The sequence below is a fragment of the Notothenia rossii genome (assembly GCF_949606895.1).
Source record: "Notothenia rossii genome assembly, chromosome: 3".
In the NCBI taxonomy this organism is placed as follows: domain Eukaryota; kingdom Metazoa; phylum Chordata; class Actinopteri; order Perciformes; family Nototheniidae; genus Notothenia; species Notothenia rossii.
Window position 1 is genome coordinate 88,566,220 of NC_136901.1, and position 22,753 is coordinate 88,588,972.

At 42.7% G+C, this 22,753-nt stretch overlaps 1 protein-coding gene across 1 annotated transcript in view; it reads left to right on the plus strand.

Moving 5' to 3' along the window:
- afg2a (AFG2 AAA ATPase homolog A) overlaps window positions 1-22,753 on the plus strand; it is a 128,139-nt gene that overhangs the window by 93,054 nt on the left and 12,332 nt on the right. The window contains exon 16 of the mRNA XM_079669511.1: window positions 20,329-20,493. Coding sequence (XP_079525637.1) covers window positions 20,329-20,493 — 165 coding nt within the window. The remainder of the gene's footprint in view (window positions 1-20,328; window positions 20,494-22,753) is intronic.

Genomic DNA, 22,753 nt, shown 5'->3' on the forward strand with positions numbered 1-22,753 from the left:
TACACACTACCGCCGCCTGCTGGTAAGGAGAGTTATTGCCACTCACGCATGCGCAGTTCGTGCGTGCTTCTTGGCCGTCGGCTGAAGTCTTTGCGGTGTGTTCCAGTGCGACACATGGCCAAGACACAGAGACGCTAGGCGACACAACAGTTGGGGGTCCGTCTGTGTGAGTTCTTTGGGGTCAGCTTGGTGTGTCCGGGCCTTAAGACTAATAACACAACTTTCTTTATGGTATTTTAAAGTCTGATTTATTTTACAATCATTCCTACTGAATAAACATTTGTGTTTTCTAATGCCAGTCTAGCACATTTGGTCGGTTCATTATGTTATTTTGCTTATAAACTTAGTTCCAAACTTGACCTCATGTGGGGGAGCAGAGGCTTGTTGTTGGAAAGACATTGACTTTCAGTTTGTGGTTTGTTAGTCTTGAGATTAAGCAGTTGACAGCATGCGAATAGACCAGTTTATCTATCTTTAGAAACTGAGGGTTGTTGTGTTCTTGCCAAAGGGAATCACCTAGATCCGGAGTTGTTACACAACCTGAGGTGCGGTTAGGTTGTGGATTTCTTCCAGATCAGACAAAACAGAGGTAGATGTGAATGTTTTTCTTTATTTACCACATTCTTATGAATCAGTTTGATGCACAAATTCATTGAAAAAAAAGTTATTTATTAGCATTTGATAGCCCACTTTTTGGTTGTGTCTCTTCTTACAGTGTTTCACATCACACCTCTTGGGTGTTATGTGTCAAAACACTGCGTACTGAACAGGTGAGTCATGACAAATTAACCTGGGTGCCAAAAACATTTGCTAACATGTACTTTCTCTGTATTATTGCTGCGGTATTTTTAAAGATGGAACACACTGCTGGTACTTTTAAAGGTCTCGTAAAGTCAAAAGATCACGATTTTAAAAGCTTTTGCATGAGTTGTAAAAGTGTCCTGTCGGTACGGACCACCTGATTTCCAGAATGATTTTTGAATTTTCCAATAGTCATTCAACTATAAAAGTTTATGCAACCATCGTTTTGTCTTAAAAAATGTTTCCCCTTTGTTTTTACCAGCGCCTGGTAGAGCATTTGAGCCAAGCGGTGAAACGTTTTTTAAGACATTAATGCCCTCGTGCCAGGCGTCGATAAAATGTGTGTGGCACATTCAGATAAATTTTTCTCCACACTAAGTCAGTATAGCATTTGCTACAGCGTTGTGAGATGGGTAGCTGCTACGGGATAAACATGCGAAGACTATACTGCCGTAAAAACGTTTCCTGTGTTTTTATTTGAATGAGGTGGAGTGCAAAGTCTGCCAGGGAAAGTTAGCGTATCATATAAAACCAGAGCATCCAGCAGAAGAAATTCCTGTTTAAAAAGCATCTTTGCTTGAAATGCCCATGATATCTATTAGGAACAACTTTACTTGGCATACAAGCCTCGCAGGTCGAGTAATAAAATCAAGGAAACACAAACATAATTGAAGGCACACGACTCAAACCCAGTAGCCACAAGATCAGACTTTGTTGTAAACCACTGTGACTAAGTATGAATGTGTCCGCAGCACCATTCATGTGTAGTAGTCCTGGAGAGCATGATTCAATTACCGGTAGCTTACTGTAAGACAAATACAGAAATAGACTGGTGGGCGGTGTTGTGTTACACTCAGCGAACCCAAGGTCAGGAGACTGTAAAATAATATCCCCTTGTAAGGGAAGTATATATGTCTCTGCAAACAGGGCGTTGCTGAGTTGACTGAATAGATAGGACTGTTTATAATTACTCTGAGATCTCTACATTTCTGCTGTTGATAGGTAAGTCCTGTTGATTGATTGATTTTATATCGCTATCGTGTGCTTGAGGTGCCAAGCCCACATAAGCCCACAAAGCATCTACATCATGTTGCAATATTCACTCTGGTACTACACAAAGTACACTCTTGTAATGACCTGGTTGGGCACATAAAACAAGTGTTATCTTGTTCCACTTTAGTCTATAGGACATTAAAATAGGACCTTTTACAAATTTCGAAGGCAGGGCATTGTTCAAAACTTTGCTGGGTTTTAATACCAATACACATTAAATTACGTTTAGGGTTAGGGTTGAGGAATAAAAGCCAAACTTTTCAAATCCTAAATGATGTCCAATTTTTTTTCTGAAATACAATATAACATTTGTTAATTATATATTACAGTGTATCTCAAGCCGGTTTCTCAAACTTACCTACCCCACCTTTAAATCAAAAAAGTAAACACACTGCAAAGAATGGCCATCTTAAAACAAGAAAAAAGGTGATTTGAGTTGATACAGACTTGATGATAGTTAGACTTAATAAGAATGACTGAAATAAGAATAAGATTTCTTAAAACAAGCTTCATCATCCTACACAAGGAGCTCTTGCTAATTACATTATTCTCAAAACGATCATTCATTTTATGGAAAAAACAAACCCGGCATTCTGAGCCAACTTTGGGTCATATCGGGAGTTTTCAATTTGCCGTGGTAACGAACACAACGTCCATACCATAAAGTGCTAAGATGTTATACCCATTCCTATTCCTCACTTCTGTACAATATGTTAGATTATGATTCCCTCAACACATTCATGTTCCTCCCCATCTGTCAAATTTAAATGTCACTGAGTTGTGGAACCAATGTTTCCAGATAGGTGTATGCAATGTTTAATTATGCTAGGCTATACGTTGTCTTGACGTCCTGAAAGCACTACAACATTGATCAAATATAGCCCTCACAGTAAATTCAGTGTACAGGATGCTGTGATGACCCTCTGGATGAAACCCCCCCCCCCCCCCCCCCCCCCCAATCGAATCTCTTTGCCCGACTGAAGGTTACCTAACCCTTGTGGCTGCACTTTGCTATGCGGCCCGTGGCGCTGACCTGTCACTCCGGATCCATTTCCAGCATCCAATCTCATCCACCAATTGCGGGGCTCGCCCTCCCCCCTGGCCGTCGCCATGGAGACAGCCAGTCTGACCTGGAATGCTGCTGTTCATGATGGTTTCACTCCTCTTTCGGAAGAGCTGAAAGTATCAATTAAGGCAGGACCGGCCCCCTTATACACACCCCTAAACTGCAACCCCCCCACCTACCTCCCTCAGTCACATAATTCATGCAATAGGAACTCAAGAGGACACCAATTTGACCAGATTCCACTTTCTCAAATTGCAGGAAAACACACTTAACTGATGGGCCCTCCCAAATTGAGAGGGGCCATTGTTGTGTGCCTTGACCCTCCAACCCACGCTCCTCCTCTCACCTTCCTCTGGCCTGTCTCCCCTCCGTGTCACATAACAAGCTCAGAGCACACCTTTCTTTCCACCAGGCCAGCAGGCCCTCAACAGGCACTCCTTTGACTAGCCAGGGGCCTCTTTGGGCATCTGAAGGGCCATTCTCCAGGGTCAGGGACCACAGGGGAAAGTGTGTAAATGATACCTGATGGCATGTAAAAAGATCATTTGATAGGTCTAGATAGAAAGACATACCTGTCAACACTCGAAGACAACTGCACTGCACGGTAGGAGCTAAATGAACTTGGACAACTGGGACCTTCACAATGTCGGCTATACACTTGACTAATGTACACTGAGAGCTCCCGCTGCAAGACAGCCCCTCCATAAGGGTTTGATGAAGGGCACGCCTGTTCTGTTGTCACACTGTTGCCATTACCCTAACTTTTGCACATTTTTTTGCGACCATTGCCCGCTTTTCCCAGTACTCAATCCAGCATCGGTCCTTTAAAAGTAGGTCCTTTTATTATGGGAGTGCAAGTGTAGCTTGAACAGTCCGATGAAGCCGGTTTTCATTCAGCTTGTTTTCATGTCGGACATCTTTTATTGTCATGTTGGTCTCTCCATCATTGCAAGTGAGATACATTTAGATTAACAACATGCCAATGGACAAACTCCTACACAACAAACTTTATTTGGATTTTGTCGTTAATCTCTGACAGGTGAATTTAGAAGCTAAAGTTGTGCGTTATATTTTTCAACAAGCGGTGAAGCATCACTAGTTTATAAGTGTGTAATCCTAACTCCGGCACCCCACAATTATTATGTTGGCCTGTATGTGTTTGTTCAACATGATTCACAGACCTGTGAAACTGTGCCAGTGGAACCAGAACCCTTTGAGGTGTATAACTGCATGTGCAGCTACAGTTTGCTTTGGTTTTCAATCTCTCCATCATCACTGAGAGACATTCCTCAACACACGGTGTAGGAAGCGCAGTATATAATTTGCGCTGTCTGAAATAATTATTCAACTCCGCTCAGCTGCTCCAAATCTGATGGGAAGTTCCTAAAAAAAGACCAGTGATTTAGGAAAAGAGGTCAGTGATCACCACATAAATCACCTCACCACGGCAAAGGATTGCCCAGGAGCAGATGTGCCTTTGGCATTTGGCACAGTAATGCTCTACTGGATAAAAAAAAAGAAAAGAAACAAGCCTCAGACCATAAACATGTCCTTCCTCAACCCCAAACGGAGGCACAGCAGCTCAGTGTGCCTCCCTCCCTCCCTCCCTGCAGCCCTCCTTCATTCTCTCTGTTTCAACACATCCCTCTCTCGACTTCCTTCCTGCCCCACCCATTGAATTTTAATACCTGCCTGTCATGTTTTCTTCTCTTTTTTTTCTTCTCTCTACCTCCCCCCTCCTTCACCAAACCCTTGCTGCGTATCTAGTAATTACCAGAGCACTGAGAAAACCCTTTCATTTAAAGGATTGGCAATTATCTCAATGGAACACAATAAAATGGCTTCCCCTCAAGAGGAAGGGGAAGTTTGAGCTGCGGTACGCCGCTGCATGTCGCACCGCCTTGCTCTTGAAGTGGGAGCAGAGGTGGAGGTCCTGTAGTAGGAGGTGTATTTTTGTTCTGTTTTTCTCCCCCTCATCTCCTCCAGCTCAGATATTTGATTATCAAAGAGTGGGCTGGGAAACAACGCGGGTCAAGTGGTGGGTTTTTATTGCCGGAGATTTGTTCCTCCTTGTTGTTAAGTCGCCACTCTTAAAATATGAACGCAGCTTAAATTGAAAAGGGGTGGAAAAAGCAACCTTTAACCAGCCTTGATTTAAAGCCGTGGCCTCCTGTTCACCTCCAGGGGAATCTATAAAGTTGTTCAGGCCATTGTAAATAACACGTTTATGGTACTGCGGGGAAAGTCTGATCCCAACACTTCATTGGGACCAACACCGCTGTCAGGTAGATTAGTTTGTTCTGGAACTTTTTCAAAGCAGAAGCAAATGATACTCTGACGAAGCACGCAAAAATGTAAATGAGGTAAAAGTTGTAAAATCTACTATTTGGCAAAGTTTGGAATAGGATAACTGTTGAATTTGGCTGTGAGAGTTTTTAGTGTTTCAGGCTGTGTCAATGTAGAACGTGTTTGACTTAAATCACATTTGATCACTTAGCCAGATGTGATAATGCAGGTAGTTAGCAGGACTGGCAGCCTGCATTAAGTAGCCGTTTATCATATTGCAAGGAAGGAAGCCAACTTTTTTTTAAAGATTTGAATGATCAAAGATATGGACCGACCAGACTTCCTCTCCCGACACTGACTACCATACCCTACTTCAGCGTATTTTCTGATACTGAACACCTACTCGATGCCAGTGCTTTCTTTTTCCACATTTCAAAACGGTATACTTTGCAGTTACTCATTGAAATTAATTGTATGTAAGCTAGTATGAGGCCACGTACTGCAGCCCTGCAACCGGAGTTGGCGGCATGCCGTGACTGATTAAATATAGTAAGTGGCAGAAACAATAGATTTTTATAATGTGCATACTGTATTTATGAGCACCAGTCACGTTATGGCTAGGACCAGGGCCGTACCTGGCCAACATGAGGCCCCACGCAAAGTTATATGATGAGGCCCTCTGTTTCGCGAGCGTCGACGGGGGGGGTGCTAGTGCTAGTGGAGCGGAGCCTTGGAGCAGCGGAACCTCGCGGCTGAACTGCGCGGAAAACGCGGATAGCTGAGGCCCTCTGGGCGGGGCCCCCTCGGCAAGGAGGGGCCCCATGCAGCCTGCGTGATTGGCCTGTAGGGAGGGGCGGCCCTGGCTAGGACAATATATTTTATGTATTATTCTTTTAATGTTATTTGATTTCCGTTGCGTCTGCATTTATTGAATGGCCGTCGGCACCATGACAAATGAGGGGTTTTCCTTCAATGTGCCTTCACAATCTGTACAGGATAAAACATCCTGTCCTTTTTCAATCCCTGCGTCAGATAAGGAAAACCTTTCCAACAAATGAAAGAAACCCAAGGAACGAGGAGGGATCCACTACCAAGACAAACACAGATGTAGTAGATGTCATATACAGAATAGACCAACATTATACAATTAGAATATATTTGATATCCACTTACTAAGGCCATTATTGGCACACATACTGAATCAATAACGTTCAGCAGTTCAGGAACATTTTTAAAGTGATATCTCTCCTTATATGTTTTTTATTGTGGTTTTTGGTCTTAATGCTGCAATTTTCCTTTTTCCAAGCCATTTGTTATCCCATGGTAGCCAAAAATAGTAACCTTACCTACCCTAAATGAATACCCCTGTACAATGGCGCCAAAGGTATTCACATTTTTTCTTCTTCTTTTATTCACTTCATCTGCGTTAGACGGACTGCAGAATAGTTAGAAACACATATTTTCAAACTTGATCAAAGACAAGTAAAGCTATGTATATACACTCCTGGAGTAATTGGGGACATACTGTATGTTATGACGTTATCACTCCCTGCTTCACCTTTCCAAGACACCTTCATTACTAGAAGAACCAGTTGAAGGCACCTGATTGGTCAGTGCCGGAGTTCATCAGAGTGGATGGCTGCCCCTGGTGTCCTGTCGGCCTTGAGCGAGCTTTGTGTTTTTTGCAGCGCTGCTTCTGCCCCACCTGTCGTTTTTTTGCCGCCGGCCTCGGTGAGAGAGGCAAAGTTTGGCCGGAACAGCTGGTTGCCTTGACAACACTTTGTGCCACCGCAGCGGATTGGAACAGGAACTGGCCTATCCGTGTCAGTCTGCAGGCAGGATCTGGGCCATGCCTTGTGTTAACAGATTATCTGATTTCCATTCAGACGGCTCGGGTATCGGCCCCACTCCTCCGCTCTCTGGAAAAGCGACCCCGGCCAGCCTCCTTCTGAAAGCCCCCAGAGCCCTCCTCTCTTCTCCCATTTCCTGTCTTAATTACGCACTCCTTTGTGCCGTTGTTTTTTTTTTTTCTTCCTTCCCTCCTCCTCCCCTGCCTCCCCTTGTACTTCTCTTGATCCCTCATCCCCTCCCTTCTCACTGTCTGTCCCTCACTCTCTTTTTTGTGGAGAGATGAGCAGCAAGATTTTGAAGTTTGAAGTCTGTTGCGGGGATTGTCCTTGGCCCCCCCCCGCCCCCACCTCCCATCCACCACCACCCAGCTCCCCTTCTCCCTTCCATCGTCTCTCCACCTGAAAGGGAATACTGTGTTTTCGATGCATAAAAGGCTTGGCGCTGTCAACAGGATGAATCCACCAGGGCCCATGGAAAACATACTCAGAGCTGCAGCTACAGTTTCTCTGAAAGGGGAGAGAGGAGGAGGAGGAAGAGGAGGAAGAGGAGGGTGGGTGGATGGGTGAGTGAGGGAGGCAGCTGGAAGGGATTACTGTGCAGTTTCATAGGCAGCACAATTACAAACATACCAAGTGTTAACTTGGCTGTGCAGCATAACACCGATGATGATGCTCTGGCTCTGGAATTGGGACAAACCTTTTTTTATTTTGTGTGCACGTGTGCCAGTGTTTGAAGGGGTGTGCACAGCTGTCTTACTCAGAACTCCTTCAATCCCATCACAGGTCAATTAAAGGCTCTCTGTGGAAGTGCACAAGGGGAGAAATAAAAATGTAGAGGTGTTGTAAACACAATGGCCGTGTAAACCAAGTGAGCACCTCTGCTGTGACACAAACAGGTTTGTCGCCGTCCTGCACCGGATCCGGTTACCAAGCCGGGGCATTGAGGCGAGACCAAGAGAGGGTGACCTTGTCTGTGGCGAAATCTGACACAGGTTTTCACATGCTGGCTGGGGGATTTTTTCCTTCCTCTTCCTCTCTCCCTCTTTCTGTCTTGTTATCTCCTGCACTAGGTGGCTAATTGCTCTGATGTTGTAGATTACATTTAGTGTGCAGCTCTTATTGTGAGTGTGCAGTGCAGTAAGACGTCAAGGCCCATACGGTTGAAACTGCATCTGAGTTTCTACAGTCAGACACTTTGATTTGTTCTTTGGGATAACCACCGATCTTTTAGGAATTTTCCATTGCCCAAGAAAATATGCAGATTGCAGTTTTCCACCTGTTGTTCTCCATATAGAGCCAACATGTAGTAGAAGATTAGCTACATCAAACCTTAATAATCCCTTAAATTGCTATGGTGTGTTTAGGGGCATCCAGCGATGTTCCACAAAACATTTGATAAGACTCCTGAAATGATAAACAAAATGTATGACAAAGTAAAGTTGCCCTGTGACTATTACCCTTTACTTACCATCTTTGTTAAGCCATCATGGCATTTACCCCCAGCTTGGTTGCTGTGTTTGCTTAACAGCTAACAAGCTAACGGGGCTAAGTGACCCATATTAGTGTTAACTCCTAGCCGCTATCTGCTGCTAAAGCCAACGCTGGTATGTGCGAGGTACGTTTCGTTAGCTAATGAAATGAACAGCATGACATTAAGGGTGGTGTGCAATCCAAAACTGTAATCATATTTATAATTGGTGAAATAATAAAGTTATCAACAAAGACATGTTCATGTGTGTTAAGTCAACAGGCAACGACTGTCGTACACGTGCGTCCAATGTTCAATATTTTTGGGGCAAATTATAATAACAAATTGCTTATATCATTTGTGACGATTGACTTATTGATCAATAATCTTTTCAACACTTCTTACTCTGCATGGCTGACACCACTCTAATGGGTCTGGTCACACACACACCTACATGCAGAGACACACACTCCGGTCTCAGCCCAGGATGAGGGTAAACAAGCTAATGTTTAGATTTCACAGAAGTGGAAACTTATCCGGTGGAGTCGGCTGTGTCACTCAGCAACCGCCCTGTTTATGTTTGTCTCTTCGGTAAGTATCTGTGAGTGGCAGCATATGTGAGCGTTCAACTCTCTGTGTGTGTGTTTTCTTGAGAATGTGTGTGTTGGGCACATTCCTTAATATAAAACCTTTGTGAATATGCACAGGGGGGAGCAAACTGGTTGCTGGTGGCCTCCACTGACATTAAAGAGGGCCTTTTGATGATGATGATGATGATGATGATGATGATGATGATGATGATGAGGGCTGTTTGAAGAATTTAGATGTTGATACACAACAGGTGATAAAAGTTCTGTAGATTTAGTTGACTATGCAACATAACCCTGCTGAATCTATAATGTCTAAATCTATACATAAAGTATATGTATACCACCCATACACTACACCTACATCTAACTTGTTAATCTAAAGCATCCATAAGCTTTTGTGGTTTAAAGTTGGCATGCAAAATATGTTTATTTTAATGATGCTAAAGTATTGCAAACTCTTTAGTTCTGATGAACTAAGTACAGATCGCGTTCACACCAGAATAAGTCCCTGGGGAAGGATTATGACGTCACTTCTTCTTCTTCTGCTTCGGGTTTACTGGCAGGCCGCAAACAACTCCCCGGCCGGAAGTCCCCGGAGTTGGGGACTGGCTTCAGTAGAAGCTGCTGGGACAAAACTTTTTGGGAGTTTGACGGGGCGTGGTTTGCAATCCGCCCAGCCAATCAGAAAGAGGAACCTTTTTAAAAAGGTTCTCATGAACTAATTTTAGTTCCGGATTGTTTGGTGTGAACGCAACATTCCGGAACTATATCGGAACTAAAGTGTGAACGCGCCTATTGGTTTTCATTTATCTAACCTCAACATATGTGTTAGTGTGAGTTAGAGTTTCGAGACTTGTGTGAGGAAATGTATGAAAGTGAAAATCTGGTTTGAGGAAATTCCACTGTTAGAATATATAACTGTTACGTTACGTCAAATGCACCTCATAGGACTCATCATTGCACACTGTATAGCCTAACTGGATGGTCCTCACTTACTATGCGTAGGATGCAGCATTGGTTTTTATTAATGTATAAATCCATTTTACTGTAGGTAAGCTTCCACCGTACATATGTGCCAGATTTGCTCCAGTTTGTTACTCTTACAACCTCAGATCCAGTGCCTGGATACGGGTCCAGGTTCCTGCTGTGCGGACTGAGGCTGGGAAAAGGAATCTTTTTTATTATGGTGCTTGGTCTTGCAATGACCTTCAATCACGCCTCAAACTGACAGCACTTGTCTCAATAGCATGTTTTAAATTGAAGTTGTCTGAAGTCCTTACCACCAGCTGCTCTTCAGTAATAAGTAGTGCACCTTTCGTCCTAATGTGCACAATGTAGTGACTGCTTTGTCTTTTGTTTTCTTAGTTATGTTCTCTGTATTTTATATGTTTGTGTAAATGTGTAAATGTGTTATGTGTAATGTTGCTGCCTTCTTGGCCAGGTCAGTATTGCAAATTAGATTTTATCTCAATATTTTTATCTGGTTAAATAGAAAAAATATATATATATATATAGAGTGCAATAATAGTTGACAAAATGGAGGAATGTCTTATCGTAAGCTGCTTTTAAGTCTCTACATATGGATTTTAAGATAATATAGAAATGAATTACTTTAAAATAAAGAATAAAATACTAGTATAAGCATCTGTAAATGGGCAGCAGTGATTTAATTTGTCTTTGATTTCTAGCAAATATGTAAAAATGTGCAGAACTTTTGGTATAGTCCTACAAAATTTCCAAAGGTGCAAAGTGAATCCCAGCCTTGTGGCTCTGTCAAATTCTTCAAAGCAATAATCCTTGAAGTCCTCCTCTTTTCTTTTTCTTTTTTTCCCCACCACTACATGAGGAGGACGACAAGGGCTGTCAGAGAAACACAAAGCACTCAGGATTGCGTGTTAGGAGCCGCCTGAATGGCACCAGGCCTAACGAGAGCCCGGCAGGGACCCCGAGGTGGGCCTGGCACCTGCAGTCTGCGTCTGGGGAGAAGGGGGGTGTGTGTGGGATGGTGTGTGTGGGATGGTGTGTGTGGGTGGGTGTGTGTGTCGGAAGTGGATGGGAGGTGTGTGTAAAAGTCCCATCTTGATTGTACAGTAAGCCTGAGCAAATTTAAAGTCATATTTTGCGTCATAAATCAGTTTTTTTTTTTATTTAATTGAAAACTATTTTGATAGCCAAGTTTGAGGATTTCGAATGGTAGGAATTCTATTATTTTTTTTTTTTTTTTAAAGTTATTTTATTAGGTGAATATCTTTGAGTTTTGGGCTGCTTGGGCTGTCGGGAAACAATACATTTGACTTTTTGACTTTTACTTTGGACTTCCTGAACTTTTTATGGTCAATGTTCCCAGTTTTGTGATGTTTTGTAGACAATATGATTAATGTTTAAATTAAGTAATTAGTCAATGTGTTATTTGCAGACACACACCTCTGATTAGCATTGTGTTCTGTCATTGGCCTGTGCCTGTTATAATTCAGAGACCTTTTTACACTTTCACCCCTTGACATTCACAGTTGTACATACCAACAAACCACAATGATGAGTACTAATACTGTAAAAGGGGGGACACTAGTCAGGGTGATAGTGGCACCGAAAGAGTGATTTTGAATAAATAAAAAAATAATCAGATTTACTTTTTGAGAAGAAAATAAGAGAGGGTCGCCAGATTTGTCTTACCATGGCAACAACTTGACCGGGAAGTTTGGAGGTTGCCCAAAGACTCTGAGGCGGATTATGGAAACCAGACCTGGCGACTTTACACCAAACGTAAGGCCCCGTAGAATTAAACTGCGGACAGCTCACAGGAAACGCCTCTTTGCAAAGCAAACATACATGTATTTTATGGCACCCGCTTTACTGCCTTTTTATTTTGGGCTCCAATGAGTTGACATTTCAACATGGCCTCGGTCTAATTTCCTCTGCTTTTCTTCACCTTTTTTTTTGTATGGTGGTCCAACCCACCCACGCACACACACCGACACACACACACCGACACACACACACTCTGCCGACCAATTCCTATCAAAATAAGGCTTTTTTTTTGGCCATTTTTATTCTCTTGGAGGTGTGAGGGCCAGTCAGCCGGGGTTGTTTTGACAGATTCAGGGACTTTATTGCGGCCCCCAGGGCAGCTGTAGGGGTGTGGGCGCCCCCCACCAACACCACCTCACCCTCCACCCCAGACCCAAAAGGAGAGCAACACAGCTGCTGCTACTTTTCCTTCCCCTTCCTCCCCCTTGTTTCAGCCTCATCACCTGGTCTCCATATGATTGTGACCCTCAAACACACACACACACACACACACACACACACACACACACACACACACACACACACACACACACACACACACACACACACACCATAAAAGGTAAAAGAGGTGTGACATCTAATTCTGTAATGACCCTATGCTCAGCAACACCCACCCTCACACACACACACACACACACACACACACACACACTCACACACACACACACACACACACACACACACACACACACACACACACACACACACACACACACACACACACACACACACACACACACACACACACACCTCTCTGTGGTCCTGCCAGGATTAGAGTCTCACTCCTGCTGGGGCCACACGTACTAAAAATGAAAATGTGTAAATTCATGACACTGTATGGTAGAAAACAAACACTAAACTGTGCACGTGTTAAAGGAAAAAAAACGTTTATTAAAGCCCTTAATCTTTCATAACCATTCCTATCAATAATAATAACACTGCACTCACTAAGTTTATTGCTCAGATCACACAAGCACCGCTAAAAACAGGGTACGAAAACACAAGAAGTCAAAGGATCACACCCAGTTAAAACAGAGCCCTAAAACAGCCAGATTCAATGTTTTGGTAACGAGCGATTACTAACAACAGTACTGGTGCACTTTTATTCAGTTTGACATGCAAATGCAGTGATCCAGATTATTTGGTTATAGGGCTTTGTATATAAATTTTGATTGCTATTTTTCCATCTATCTGCATTTGCAATAGTTAGGAGAATGTATTATTAAAGTAGAAATATCCTCTTGCAGTATATATGGACATTCTTATAGAATTGAGAGGGTCGCTAAAAATGTAAACCACGTTAGTATTTTGAACTAAAAAGTGAAATAAAAAAGTTGAATAAATAAGATTGCGATCAGATTGAAACCATTTTAAAGATGTTCCTCCACAATGACATGTACAGCATTTCTGCTTGCTGCATTCGTAAAAAAAAACTAACCAATCATCAGTCATTTCCTTTTTTACCCTGAATGGGTTGCTCTGTTATGCCAAGCCAGTCTTTTTAAAGAAAAAAAACCACCTGTTCAAATGGTTTGTACCTCATTTGGAAACGACAAATCTCTTGGCTCTGCAGAGTGTGTGGGACAGCATGGGGTTAACAGCGCCAGAGTTATTCGCTTCTTGGACACGGTGGCCTCGCCTGCCGGATGCAAGTTTGACTCAAGGGCAAAATCCAGAGTGAAAGCCTCTCATGTTTTTGACTGGTTGCCAACTCTCTCTTTCTCCCTCTTTTTCTCCCTCTTTCTCTCCCCCTGTCATTCTCATCTCCCTCTCTCTCTCTCTCTCTGATTTACTCTCTCATTCTCCCCACTCCATTGCTCCTCTGATCCTCTCCCACATCAAAATCAAGCCTGACATAAAGCAGGTCCGGTGTCCCTCTGAAAACTGCGTGGCCTTGTCCAAAGTTATGTCATCTTTTAAGAGAGATGTTGTGTGGAAAACTCTTCAGTACAAAGTAGGAATCTGCCTTAGCTTCAAATCAACAGATGTGATATTTGAAGGATCTGAAAAACCAAACTCCAAAACAGATTTGACTCCAAAAAGCACGATCATGGTATCAAGTGAAGTGCAAGGATGGCGGTAACGACACTTGTCCTTGGACATTTGATTAGTCTGTTTAACAAAAAGTGTACTTTATTGTACATACACATCCAGACATGATGTGACATTAATCTGATCTGAGATCTGAGAGCTTTCATGTGGTCAGGACAGAAGTGTATAGCAGCATACCTCACAGAATTGCCATACAGTTGCAAGAAAAAGTATGTGAACCCTTTTTGAACTTCCTGGATTTCTGCATAAATTGGTCATAAAATGTGTTCTGATCAACAATAGACAAACACAGTCTGCTTAAGCTAAAACCACACAAACAATATGTTTTTATGTTTTTATTGAACACACCATGTAAACATTCACAGTGCAGGGTGGAAAAAGCATGTGAACCCTTGGATTGAATAACTGGTTGACCCTCCTTTGGCAGCAATAACCTCAACCAAACGTTTCCTATAGTTGCATATCAGACCTGCACAACGGTCAGGAGGAACTTTGGACCATTCCTCTTTACAAAACTCTTTCAGTTCAGCAATATTCTTGGGATGTCTGGTGTGAATGGCTCTCTTGAGGTCATGCCACAGCATCTCAATTGGGTTGAGGTCAGGACTCTGACTGGGCCACTCCAGAAGGCCTATTTTCTTCTGTTGAAGCCATTCTGTTGTTGATTCACTTCTGTGCTTTGGGTCGTTGTCCTGTTGCATCACCCATCTTCTGTTGAGCTTCAATTGGTGGACAGATGGCCTTAAGTTCTCCAGCAAAATGTCTTGATCAACTTGAGAATTCATTTTTCCGTCGATGATGGCAATCTGTCCAGGCCCTGAGGCAGCAAAGCAGCCCCAAACCATGATGCTCCCTCCACCATACTTCACAGTTGGGATGAGGTTTTGATGTTGGTGTGCTGTGCCTTTTTTTCTCCACACATAGCGCTGTGTGTTCCTTCCAAACAACTCAACTTTGGTTTCATCTGTCCACAGAATATTTTTGCCAGTAGTGCTGTGGAACATCCAGGTGCTCTTTTGCAAACTTCAAACGTGCAGATCAGAACACATTTTATGACCAACTTATGCAGAAATCCAGGTAATTCCAAAGGGTTCACATACTTTTTCTTGCAACTGTAGATGTCATAGAGTTGCACAATCAAAGTTGAAAGGATTGTCATCTATGAAAACAAAATCCTCCCCAAACCATGAAAGAAATAACCTTTGCCAAAATATGTCTTAATGCCTTATAACTTTGTAATCAAGCTTCCTCCGTTTTAGGCCCACCGATGGCGTCCATTGGCGGCCACGTCCCAAACTCCAGCAGTATTAGAAGCCCTTGAAGCAGACCAGCTATAATCCCTCAAAGATTGCCTTTAACCTGATGACAACCTCTCTGAACCTTTCTGTGAGAGTTTGCTTCCCATCATGCCCTCCACATTTTGTGTTCGCTGTGTGTTCTGCATAAATCCAGGGTGGCCCATCTCAGAGTCAGAATGACTCACCGAGGCGAAGGATTGCAGACTGACAGGTTAGGAAACCACATACAGCAAATGCCTTCAGGCAGGGAACAAAGTCAACTCATGTCTCCTCAGGCAAGCCACTTATTCAGCCAGACGGCCTGATATCATGCTGCACGTTGGAAAAAGCACCAACAAAAATTGTTTTGAAAGAAAAGAGAGACTTCACCAGATGTGCAGGGAAGAACCTAGTCACCATGTTCAGTCTCATGGACCCAGTGTTTCCTTTCATTTGATCCGAAGGTAGTGTGAGTAAGAATCTGATCTTGAATCGGCCGCACCGTGTCTAAGCCGCCATCTAAGAATAAGACACCTTGAATTGCGGGGGCGTCCGTTTGTAAACAGTCGGTTGTCGGCGTAGCTTGGAGCAGGTCAGATTGAAGTTGGCCAAGAATGTGCTCGGCAACAGCGCTCCGAGGAGAAGATTCCCAGCATTCCTCACTGCTTAGGGAGAGGTACTGGTCTTCGCAGATAGGAAGTCATCTGTCATTAGGGGGTAATCACTTCTCGAAGAGGCTTGCAATGCCTGGAATGATTACTGTTGTTATCGGCAGTGAAACTTGCCGCAGAGAGAGCGGATGAAGTTTTTTTTCTTCGCTTCTCTCTTTGTGTGTTCGGATCAGCCTGACTGCAGCCTAGGCCTCACTTGTTTTTCACAACTTTCTCATCCCTGCTTGCCCGTCCACAGCGCCCAGATTCAGTAGTGTATAAAAGCTTCAATGTTGACTTAAAGCTAGTTGGTATTTTTGACCTAGGGGCATTGTCTAATTACTAATGGCTCATGTGTAATGATGCTTATCATGTCAGTGGTGCAACAAGGTGGATGTGATCCGTCATGCAGACTCGTGTAAGGAAAACGGATAATTTTCCCAACTGCTTTTTGTTGATGGTGGTTCTTCTGTCTCTCACGCCACTTATCTGTGTTTGTTGGTATGCTTTCGGTTCCTGCAGTCCTTTTTAAGTGGGTTGTCTGGGTCTTTTGGTATCACTGTTTTTGTCCCCTCCATTTCTATTTCACTTATTTTGCTCTCCGCCAGTTGAGCCAAGACTTCAGGTGGAATGATGCCGTTACGAAAGGAGCCCGTCAACGCTTGCCCGACATGCCAAGCCAAGTATTTGTCTCTCGGGGTCCCCCCCCCCTTTACCTCCTCCTTCTCTTCACTCTCCTTCTCCTCCTCCTACCCCCACCCCCGGATCCTTGAGAACAGGAAGTGTATCTTGTTAAGTGATGGATGGGCCCCCTGCTCTTGCTGAGAGGAAAGGAAGAAAAAATAAAAAGCTTTCTTTCCCTCCAGGGCAGTCAGATGAGTTTAGCAGTCTCAAAGCTGAGGGTCGGCTCATGCTTTTTGGGAGCGCCTTGGAACCCTTGGAGCCCGAGCGCCTGGAAGCCACGGGCACTTCTCCATTATGTGTGCGGGGAGAATGAACTGCTGATGAATTAGCCGGTCGGTCTCTTTACAGAAAAATGGACCAGAATTGTTTATTTAAGCGCATTCTACATGCATGTGTTTGTTGGTGTGCAGGGGAGTATCTGTCCGTTTGAGGGGGTTTTTCAAGCTGAAGGTCAGCAGGTTTGTGTTGGCTGATAAAGACCCCGGTCTGATCCGTACTTTTGCACTGGAACAAACAAAAGATTCCTTGAAACTCAAAGTGAAATCTCGCCACAACTAACCCTAACCCTAACCCATACTCATTTTCTTAGGTCAGTGCAATGCAAATCCCTTGTATGTTTAAACATACTTTGCATCAAACTCAATTCTGATTCTGATTCCTATGAGTACTTTTTTGTTAGCTGAAGGTCAGCAGGTTTGTGTTGGCATGCAGCCACGAGACTCTTCCACAGAGAGCAACTCAGGAAGTGTCCCTGGCACGTCCTCTGCATAGTGCAGACTGGCTCTACCTGCTGTCACAAACAACCAAGGACTGCAATCCCCACTGCACAAACACACACACACACACACACACACACACGCGCACACACACACACACACACACACACACACACACACACACACACACACACACACACACACACACACACACACACACAGAACCCTCTAACCTGTGAGAAGAACCTTGACATCAAAATAACTCTCACATGTGTTGTTTTATAGTTCTTTTGCCAGACACATCTTATCAAGTTCCCCAGGTCTCAAGCCCTTCTGAATTTAATGTAATGCCCTTGGACCTGCTATCCATCAATATCACAGCAGCTCTCCCCAGCAGCCATCCTTTTCCCTGCTTCAAATGACGGTGACGTTATACCTCTCCATACGTTTTACGCCGATGGTTCGTCACCCACAGCCAGAGCCTCGACTCAAACCAATGGAAGAATCCAGAGACCTGAAAAACAAGAACATTTCCTCCCATGATCCATTGCTCCTTTGTCAGCCAAGACTCTGTTGTGGTTACCTAGGGGTAGCTACTAATGTTTGTCTCCAGTTTCCATCCTCTCGTGTTCCATAGACATACACAGGAACACAAGAAAGCAGCAGATAAAAGGCAGGAAAGCTGTCCATCGTCCCAGCTAACGGGAATTGGTTATCCAGAGGGGAAACAAATTAAACCATAAAACAAAACTCTTAAATTTACATCTGGCGCACTTTGCAAGCAGATGGATTTTAATATGGTAAAGACCAGTGCATGGTTTCTGTGAAGGGGATGCAACTCACAATGTTTTTACTTCGCATTGTGGTTGATTGTCAACGGTTGAAGCAGCAGCTGGCAGAAACGTTCCTTGAACTCCCTATTTTGGAGCTTTTGATTATATCAGTTGATTTTGAAGGTCTTAATGTGATTTTCAAATTCCAATTTTTTTTCCCAGTTAATTCTTGACTTGGAAAAAGTCAACCATTCATGGAGGTCAATTGTGATCATTTATTTGTCTTTTTTGTTTGTGTTTTCCAATTTTCACCTTTCGATAACATGTCAGGAAACAGTGAGAATACCCATCACAATATCTAAGGCAAGAAGTTTAAAAAAGGTTTGGCTCGTTGTTGCCATATATGTCTTTCTCCCCGATAATTAACCTTATGAGCTATTCTGGTGCTTTAATATATATATCAAATATTTGAGAGTTTTTCCCAAATAATGGAATTTTGGATTTGCAAATTCCCGTTTTTCTCAATTCACATTCTGTCTATTTTTTTTCTTAAAACTTGAGGTTAAAAGATAGTTATTTACATGGTCAAAACAATCTTTCCTTTATGTCTATTTTGGATCATTGTATGTATCTTTTTTAAATATTTGTTCAACTTTCATTTACCAAATGGTTGGGTTACGAGTTTAAACAATTTTAGAAAAACAGTGATAATACCCATCACAATTTCCAAGAGAAGTACACATCTTTAAGTGGCTTTTATTTGACATTCTTTTGTCTTAATTATTAATATAATATTAATAATCGAGTATGAAATAGGCCAAATGGTCTTTTCAGCATTTTTTGTGTTTCTGCAAACCTCCTGAAGTTCTTAACCTATGCATATGGTCCTATGTTAACAATATAAAAATATACTATACATGTTACTAGACTAAGCATATTGAAGAAGAAAGTAGGCAGTCCATCCTGCGTGATGAGGTGCATTCAGACAATCATGAATAGCAGTGTGATGTCTACGTATACAAGAGTTCAAAGGCTGCTGGTGCGGTCCCTCCAACCTTCACTGATCGCTCCTGACGTGACCTCCTGCATGGCTTGCGTCTGCGTGTGTCTCCTGCCTCGTCTCCGCTGGCCGGGGTTTAGCCCCGCTGTGGCCTGTCTGGCCCCAAGCCAGCGGCTCCACAGTCTTTACAACCAGGCCTCACTGAGTCTTGGAGGAAGCTCAACAATGAAACTGTCAGTTCCAGTTGATGTTTGTTTTCTGTTGGTTCTTCATTGGAGCACTAAAATGAAATGCTAATTCACGGCAATCAAATGTATTTTGCCATTTTCCTATCCTGCTGTTCTTTGGCCTGCTGGCTGGTCAAATGGACACACACCCCAAACCAAACATTACCACACCAAACCACTTTGTCCCAGCCTGGCTGAGGAGAGCAAATGGAGACACGGCCTATTTGTCTGTCTGTTGCCTGTCTGTGTTTGAGAGGCGCCTGCCACTTAATGACGTCTGACAAGCGAGACAGCGGCAGCTTTGGGTACTCAAGGACTGTTTTGGGGTCACGGAGATGTGATCTGTAGGAAGTGGAGGGTTTATCAGATAACGTAAACATTGTCTCCACGCTGACTGCTAGAAGTGGAAAACGTGCCTTTCACAGTTTGCTTTTTAGGCATTTGGTGTATGGTCCTGTCTGAAGAGGTGTACAATCAATTCATTAGTAGAGCCAGTTACTAGATCTCCACCGTAACAAGCAGGCAGTTAGGATGTCATAGGTCAGAGACGCAGTTCTTGACAGTGCTACTGTGACCTTGAAGTGATCATGTTCAAAATGTGCTGGAAAAAGTCTGAATTGAATTTAACATGTGCTTGCTGCCGTACTGACATGAATTGTTTATTATGGACATTTTTGTTTTAGCTGACTGGTTTTCTATTCGTTTATTGTTTTTGTTTGTCTTCTGTCTGTGTGGGATTATGTTTGCCCTGGTGTTAAGCAGTTTGTTACTCTACCTATTTTTCTATAAAGTTAAGATTTGTTTACTTACTTTTGATACATGCTCTGATAGAATAACTGTATGCTGTTGAAAAAACCCAATGAACGAAGTAAAAAAAAAAGAAGAATTTAACATGTGCTACCCGGGGTGAGCCAAAGAAGATTTCAATAATGCTTGGTTTTGTATTTCTGAACTTGATGTGTGTGACCATTTGTCAAATATGTGATGAAGGCTTGGAAGCTTAAGAGTCTTTTTTTCTGTCCCTCAGGCTCTGATGCGTCCAGGTCGCCTTGACCGAATCATCTACGTTCCTCTTCCAGATGCTCCGACCCGACAGGAAATATTTTCTCTCCTGTTCCGCAACATGCCCGTAGCCCAAAATGTGTCAATTGAAGACCTGGTGACCCGGACCGGCAAGTACTCTGGAGCTGAGGTGAGTCAGGTTTCCTTTGATTGATGAATAATGGGTCAACAGGAAAATATCCATTCACATATTTTGCACAGGAACGAGCGAAACGATTCCTTGAAACTCGAAGTCAAATCACGCCAGAACTCACCAATAACCCTAACCTTCGTTCATTAAGTAAGCGTAATCATTTTCTTACTTGTGGAACATTCTGGAAGTCCAATTCACTTCTGTTCATGGTATGCACAACTTAATGTATAACAATTATTTGCAAAACATGTCTCTATAAACACACCTTACCCGGAAAGGAGCAGGGAGAAGAAAATAATCTTATATTACCTACCAAAAATAGAAATAGATGGCCTGTCCTTCATATTTTCTTATTCACAGCCAATCATAACAGTATCGTAGGAAAATGTGAGAAACACAAAAACGTAAAAAAAAAAAAACTTAGTTCCCATTTCCAATTCTATTTGAAATCCAACATATTCCCTTAACAAAAGCGTTTTAATTATTTTCCACTAGGGATGCCAGTGATTATTCGAATATTCGTTACAGTCTCCATAATCGAATATTATTTAAAAAAATCGATTTTATTTATATATATTTTAATTATTATTATTTTTATTTTTATTTTTTTTCTGGCTTAGTTTCAACCAAAATATAGACTAATGCTAATAATAGTAATATTATTAATAATTGTAAATGGCCATTGGTCACACCACCAGTTTGTTTTACTGTAAACTTGCAGGAAGTCTGCGTGCAGAGCAGACTGCTGCTGCAGCACGCTACACACCGACCCCGCCCCCACCCCCCCTCTCCCTCACACGTGCGACTAAAGATGAACAAAGCAAGTGGGTCGGTCGAATAATCGATTATTATTCACCAGGGCTGCCGAATAATCGATTTTTAGTCGCCAGGGCTGCCGAATAATCGATTTTTATTCGCCAGGGCTGCCGAATAATCGATTTTTATTCGCCAGGGCTGCCGAATAATCGATTTTGATCATAGTCAGTTTCTGGCAACCCTATTTTCCACTAGATTTTGGGATATAAGTTTGATGAACCATGCAATCAACTTTTTAGACTTGTTTCTTGTTAGCTAATGTTGAAAAAAGACGTCTTCATATCGAACAAGACATTCTTATTAGAGTGTGCATTGCAGCGAGATGTTGCTGTGCTTCCCATGATGTCTGTGTTGTGTCTGCGCTGTGTCACAGAGCACCCTCGTGACTCCACGGCAGACTGCGACTAATCGTACAAACACTCCTTTGTGTGACAGATTTGTCTCTTTGCATTCGCTTGATTCACATTGTCTTGAGCAACTGCTGCTGACCTCCTAGGAAACAAATGAGACGAACATTTGAGGGAAACAAATTCTATTTAAATAAGCATTGTGTCAAATGTTAGGCCATAAAAACTCATTGACCAACTTTACGTTTGGTGGGTTTTAGCATGTGTGTATTTTATTTTATGCAAAATGTGAAACTTTGGAGAGTTTTGTGTACATGGTCTCGTTCTCTAGATATATCTGTTCTTTGTCAAATAAATCATGTTTGTCGTTGACCTTTAACGTGACTCATAGTTCATCTTCCGTTCGACAGGGAAAGAATAAAACACTCCTGTAAGATGTACAGTATTTAATTCCCCCTGGATGTAAACCCCAGCTGTATATTTAGACCTGGAGGGTCACGGACGTGATAGAAATGTTATGCTGGTCCTCTGACATGCTCAGAAAACAACCGTCTTTAAACGATTCAGACCCTAGCGTTCCTCGGCAGGCTTCGAAAACACAGATTTCATTGTTCCCGCTTTATGTGTAGCATGTTTGTGATGCTGCCGTGTACAGATGAATCTCTGATGAGTTGTTTCTTTCATTTGACTGCCTGAGATTGTGCAGGACAGGAAAGTATGTTTGGCTTAAAAAACTGTTAACTTCTTATTAGCCATATTTTAAGAGGCAACGGGGTCCTCCTACACGGAGAAATGATCAACTTAAAGTGGACCTATCATGCTATATTTGAATAATATAGTGTAGGACCATACCTATATAAGGCATATTTATACTTTTTATTTTTCAAAATACCAAACAGATCATGCATTTTAGCCATTCCTCATTTCGCTCAATTTAACACTGTCTTTGCATGGGCTGATTCTGTTAGAACAGCACCATCTACAGGCCTGGCATATGTACTACAGCGTCTCCAGCGCTTTCCAACGGCAATGTCCGTGGCTGTCTCCTCCTGATTGGTGGAGTTGGCCCAATAGCCGTAGCGCCACTTCTGTGA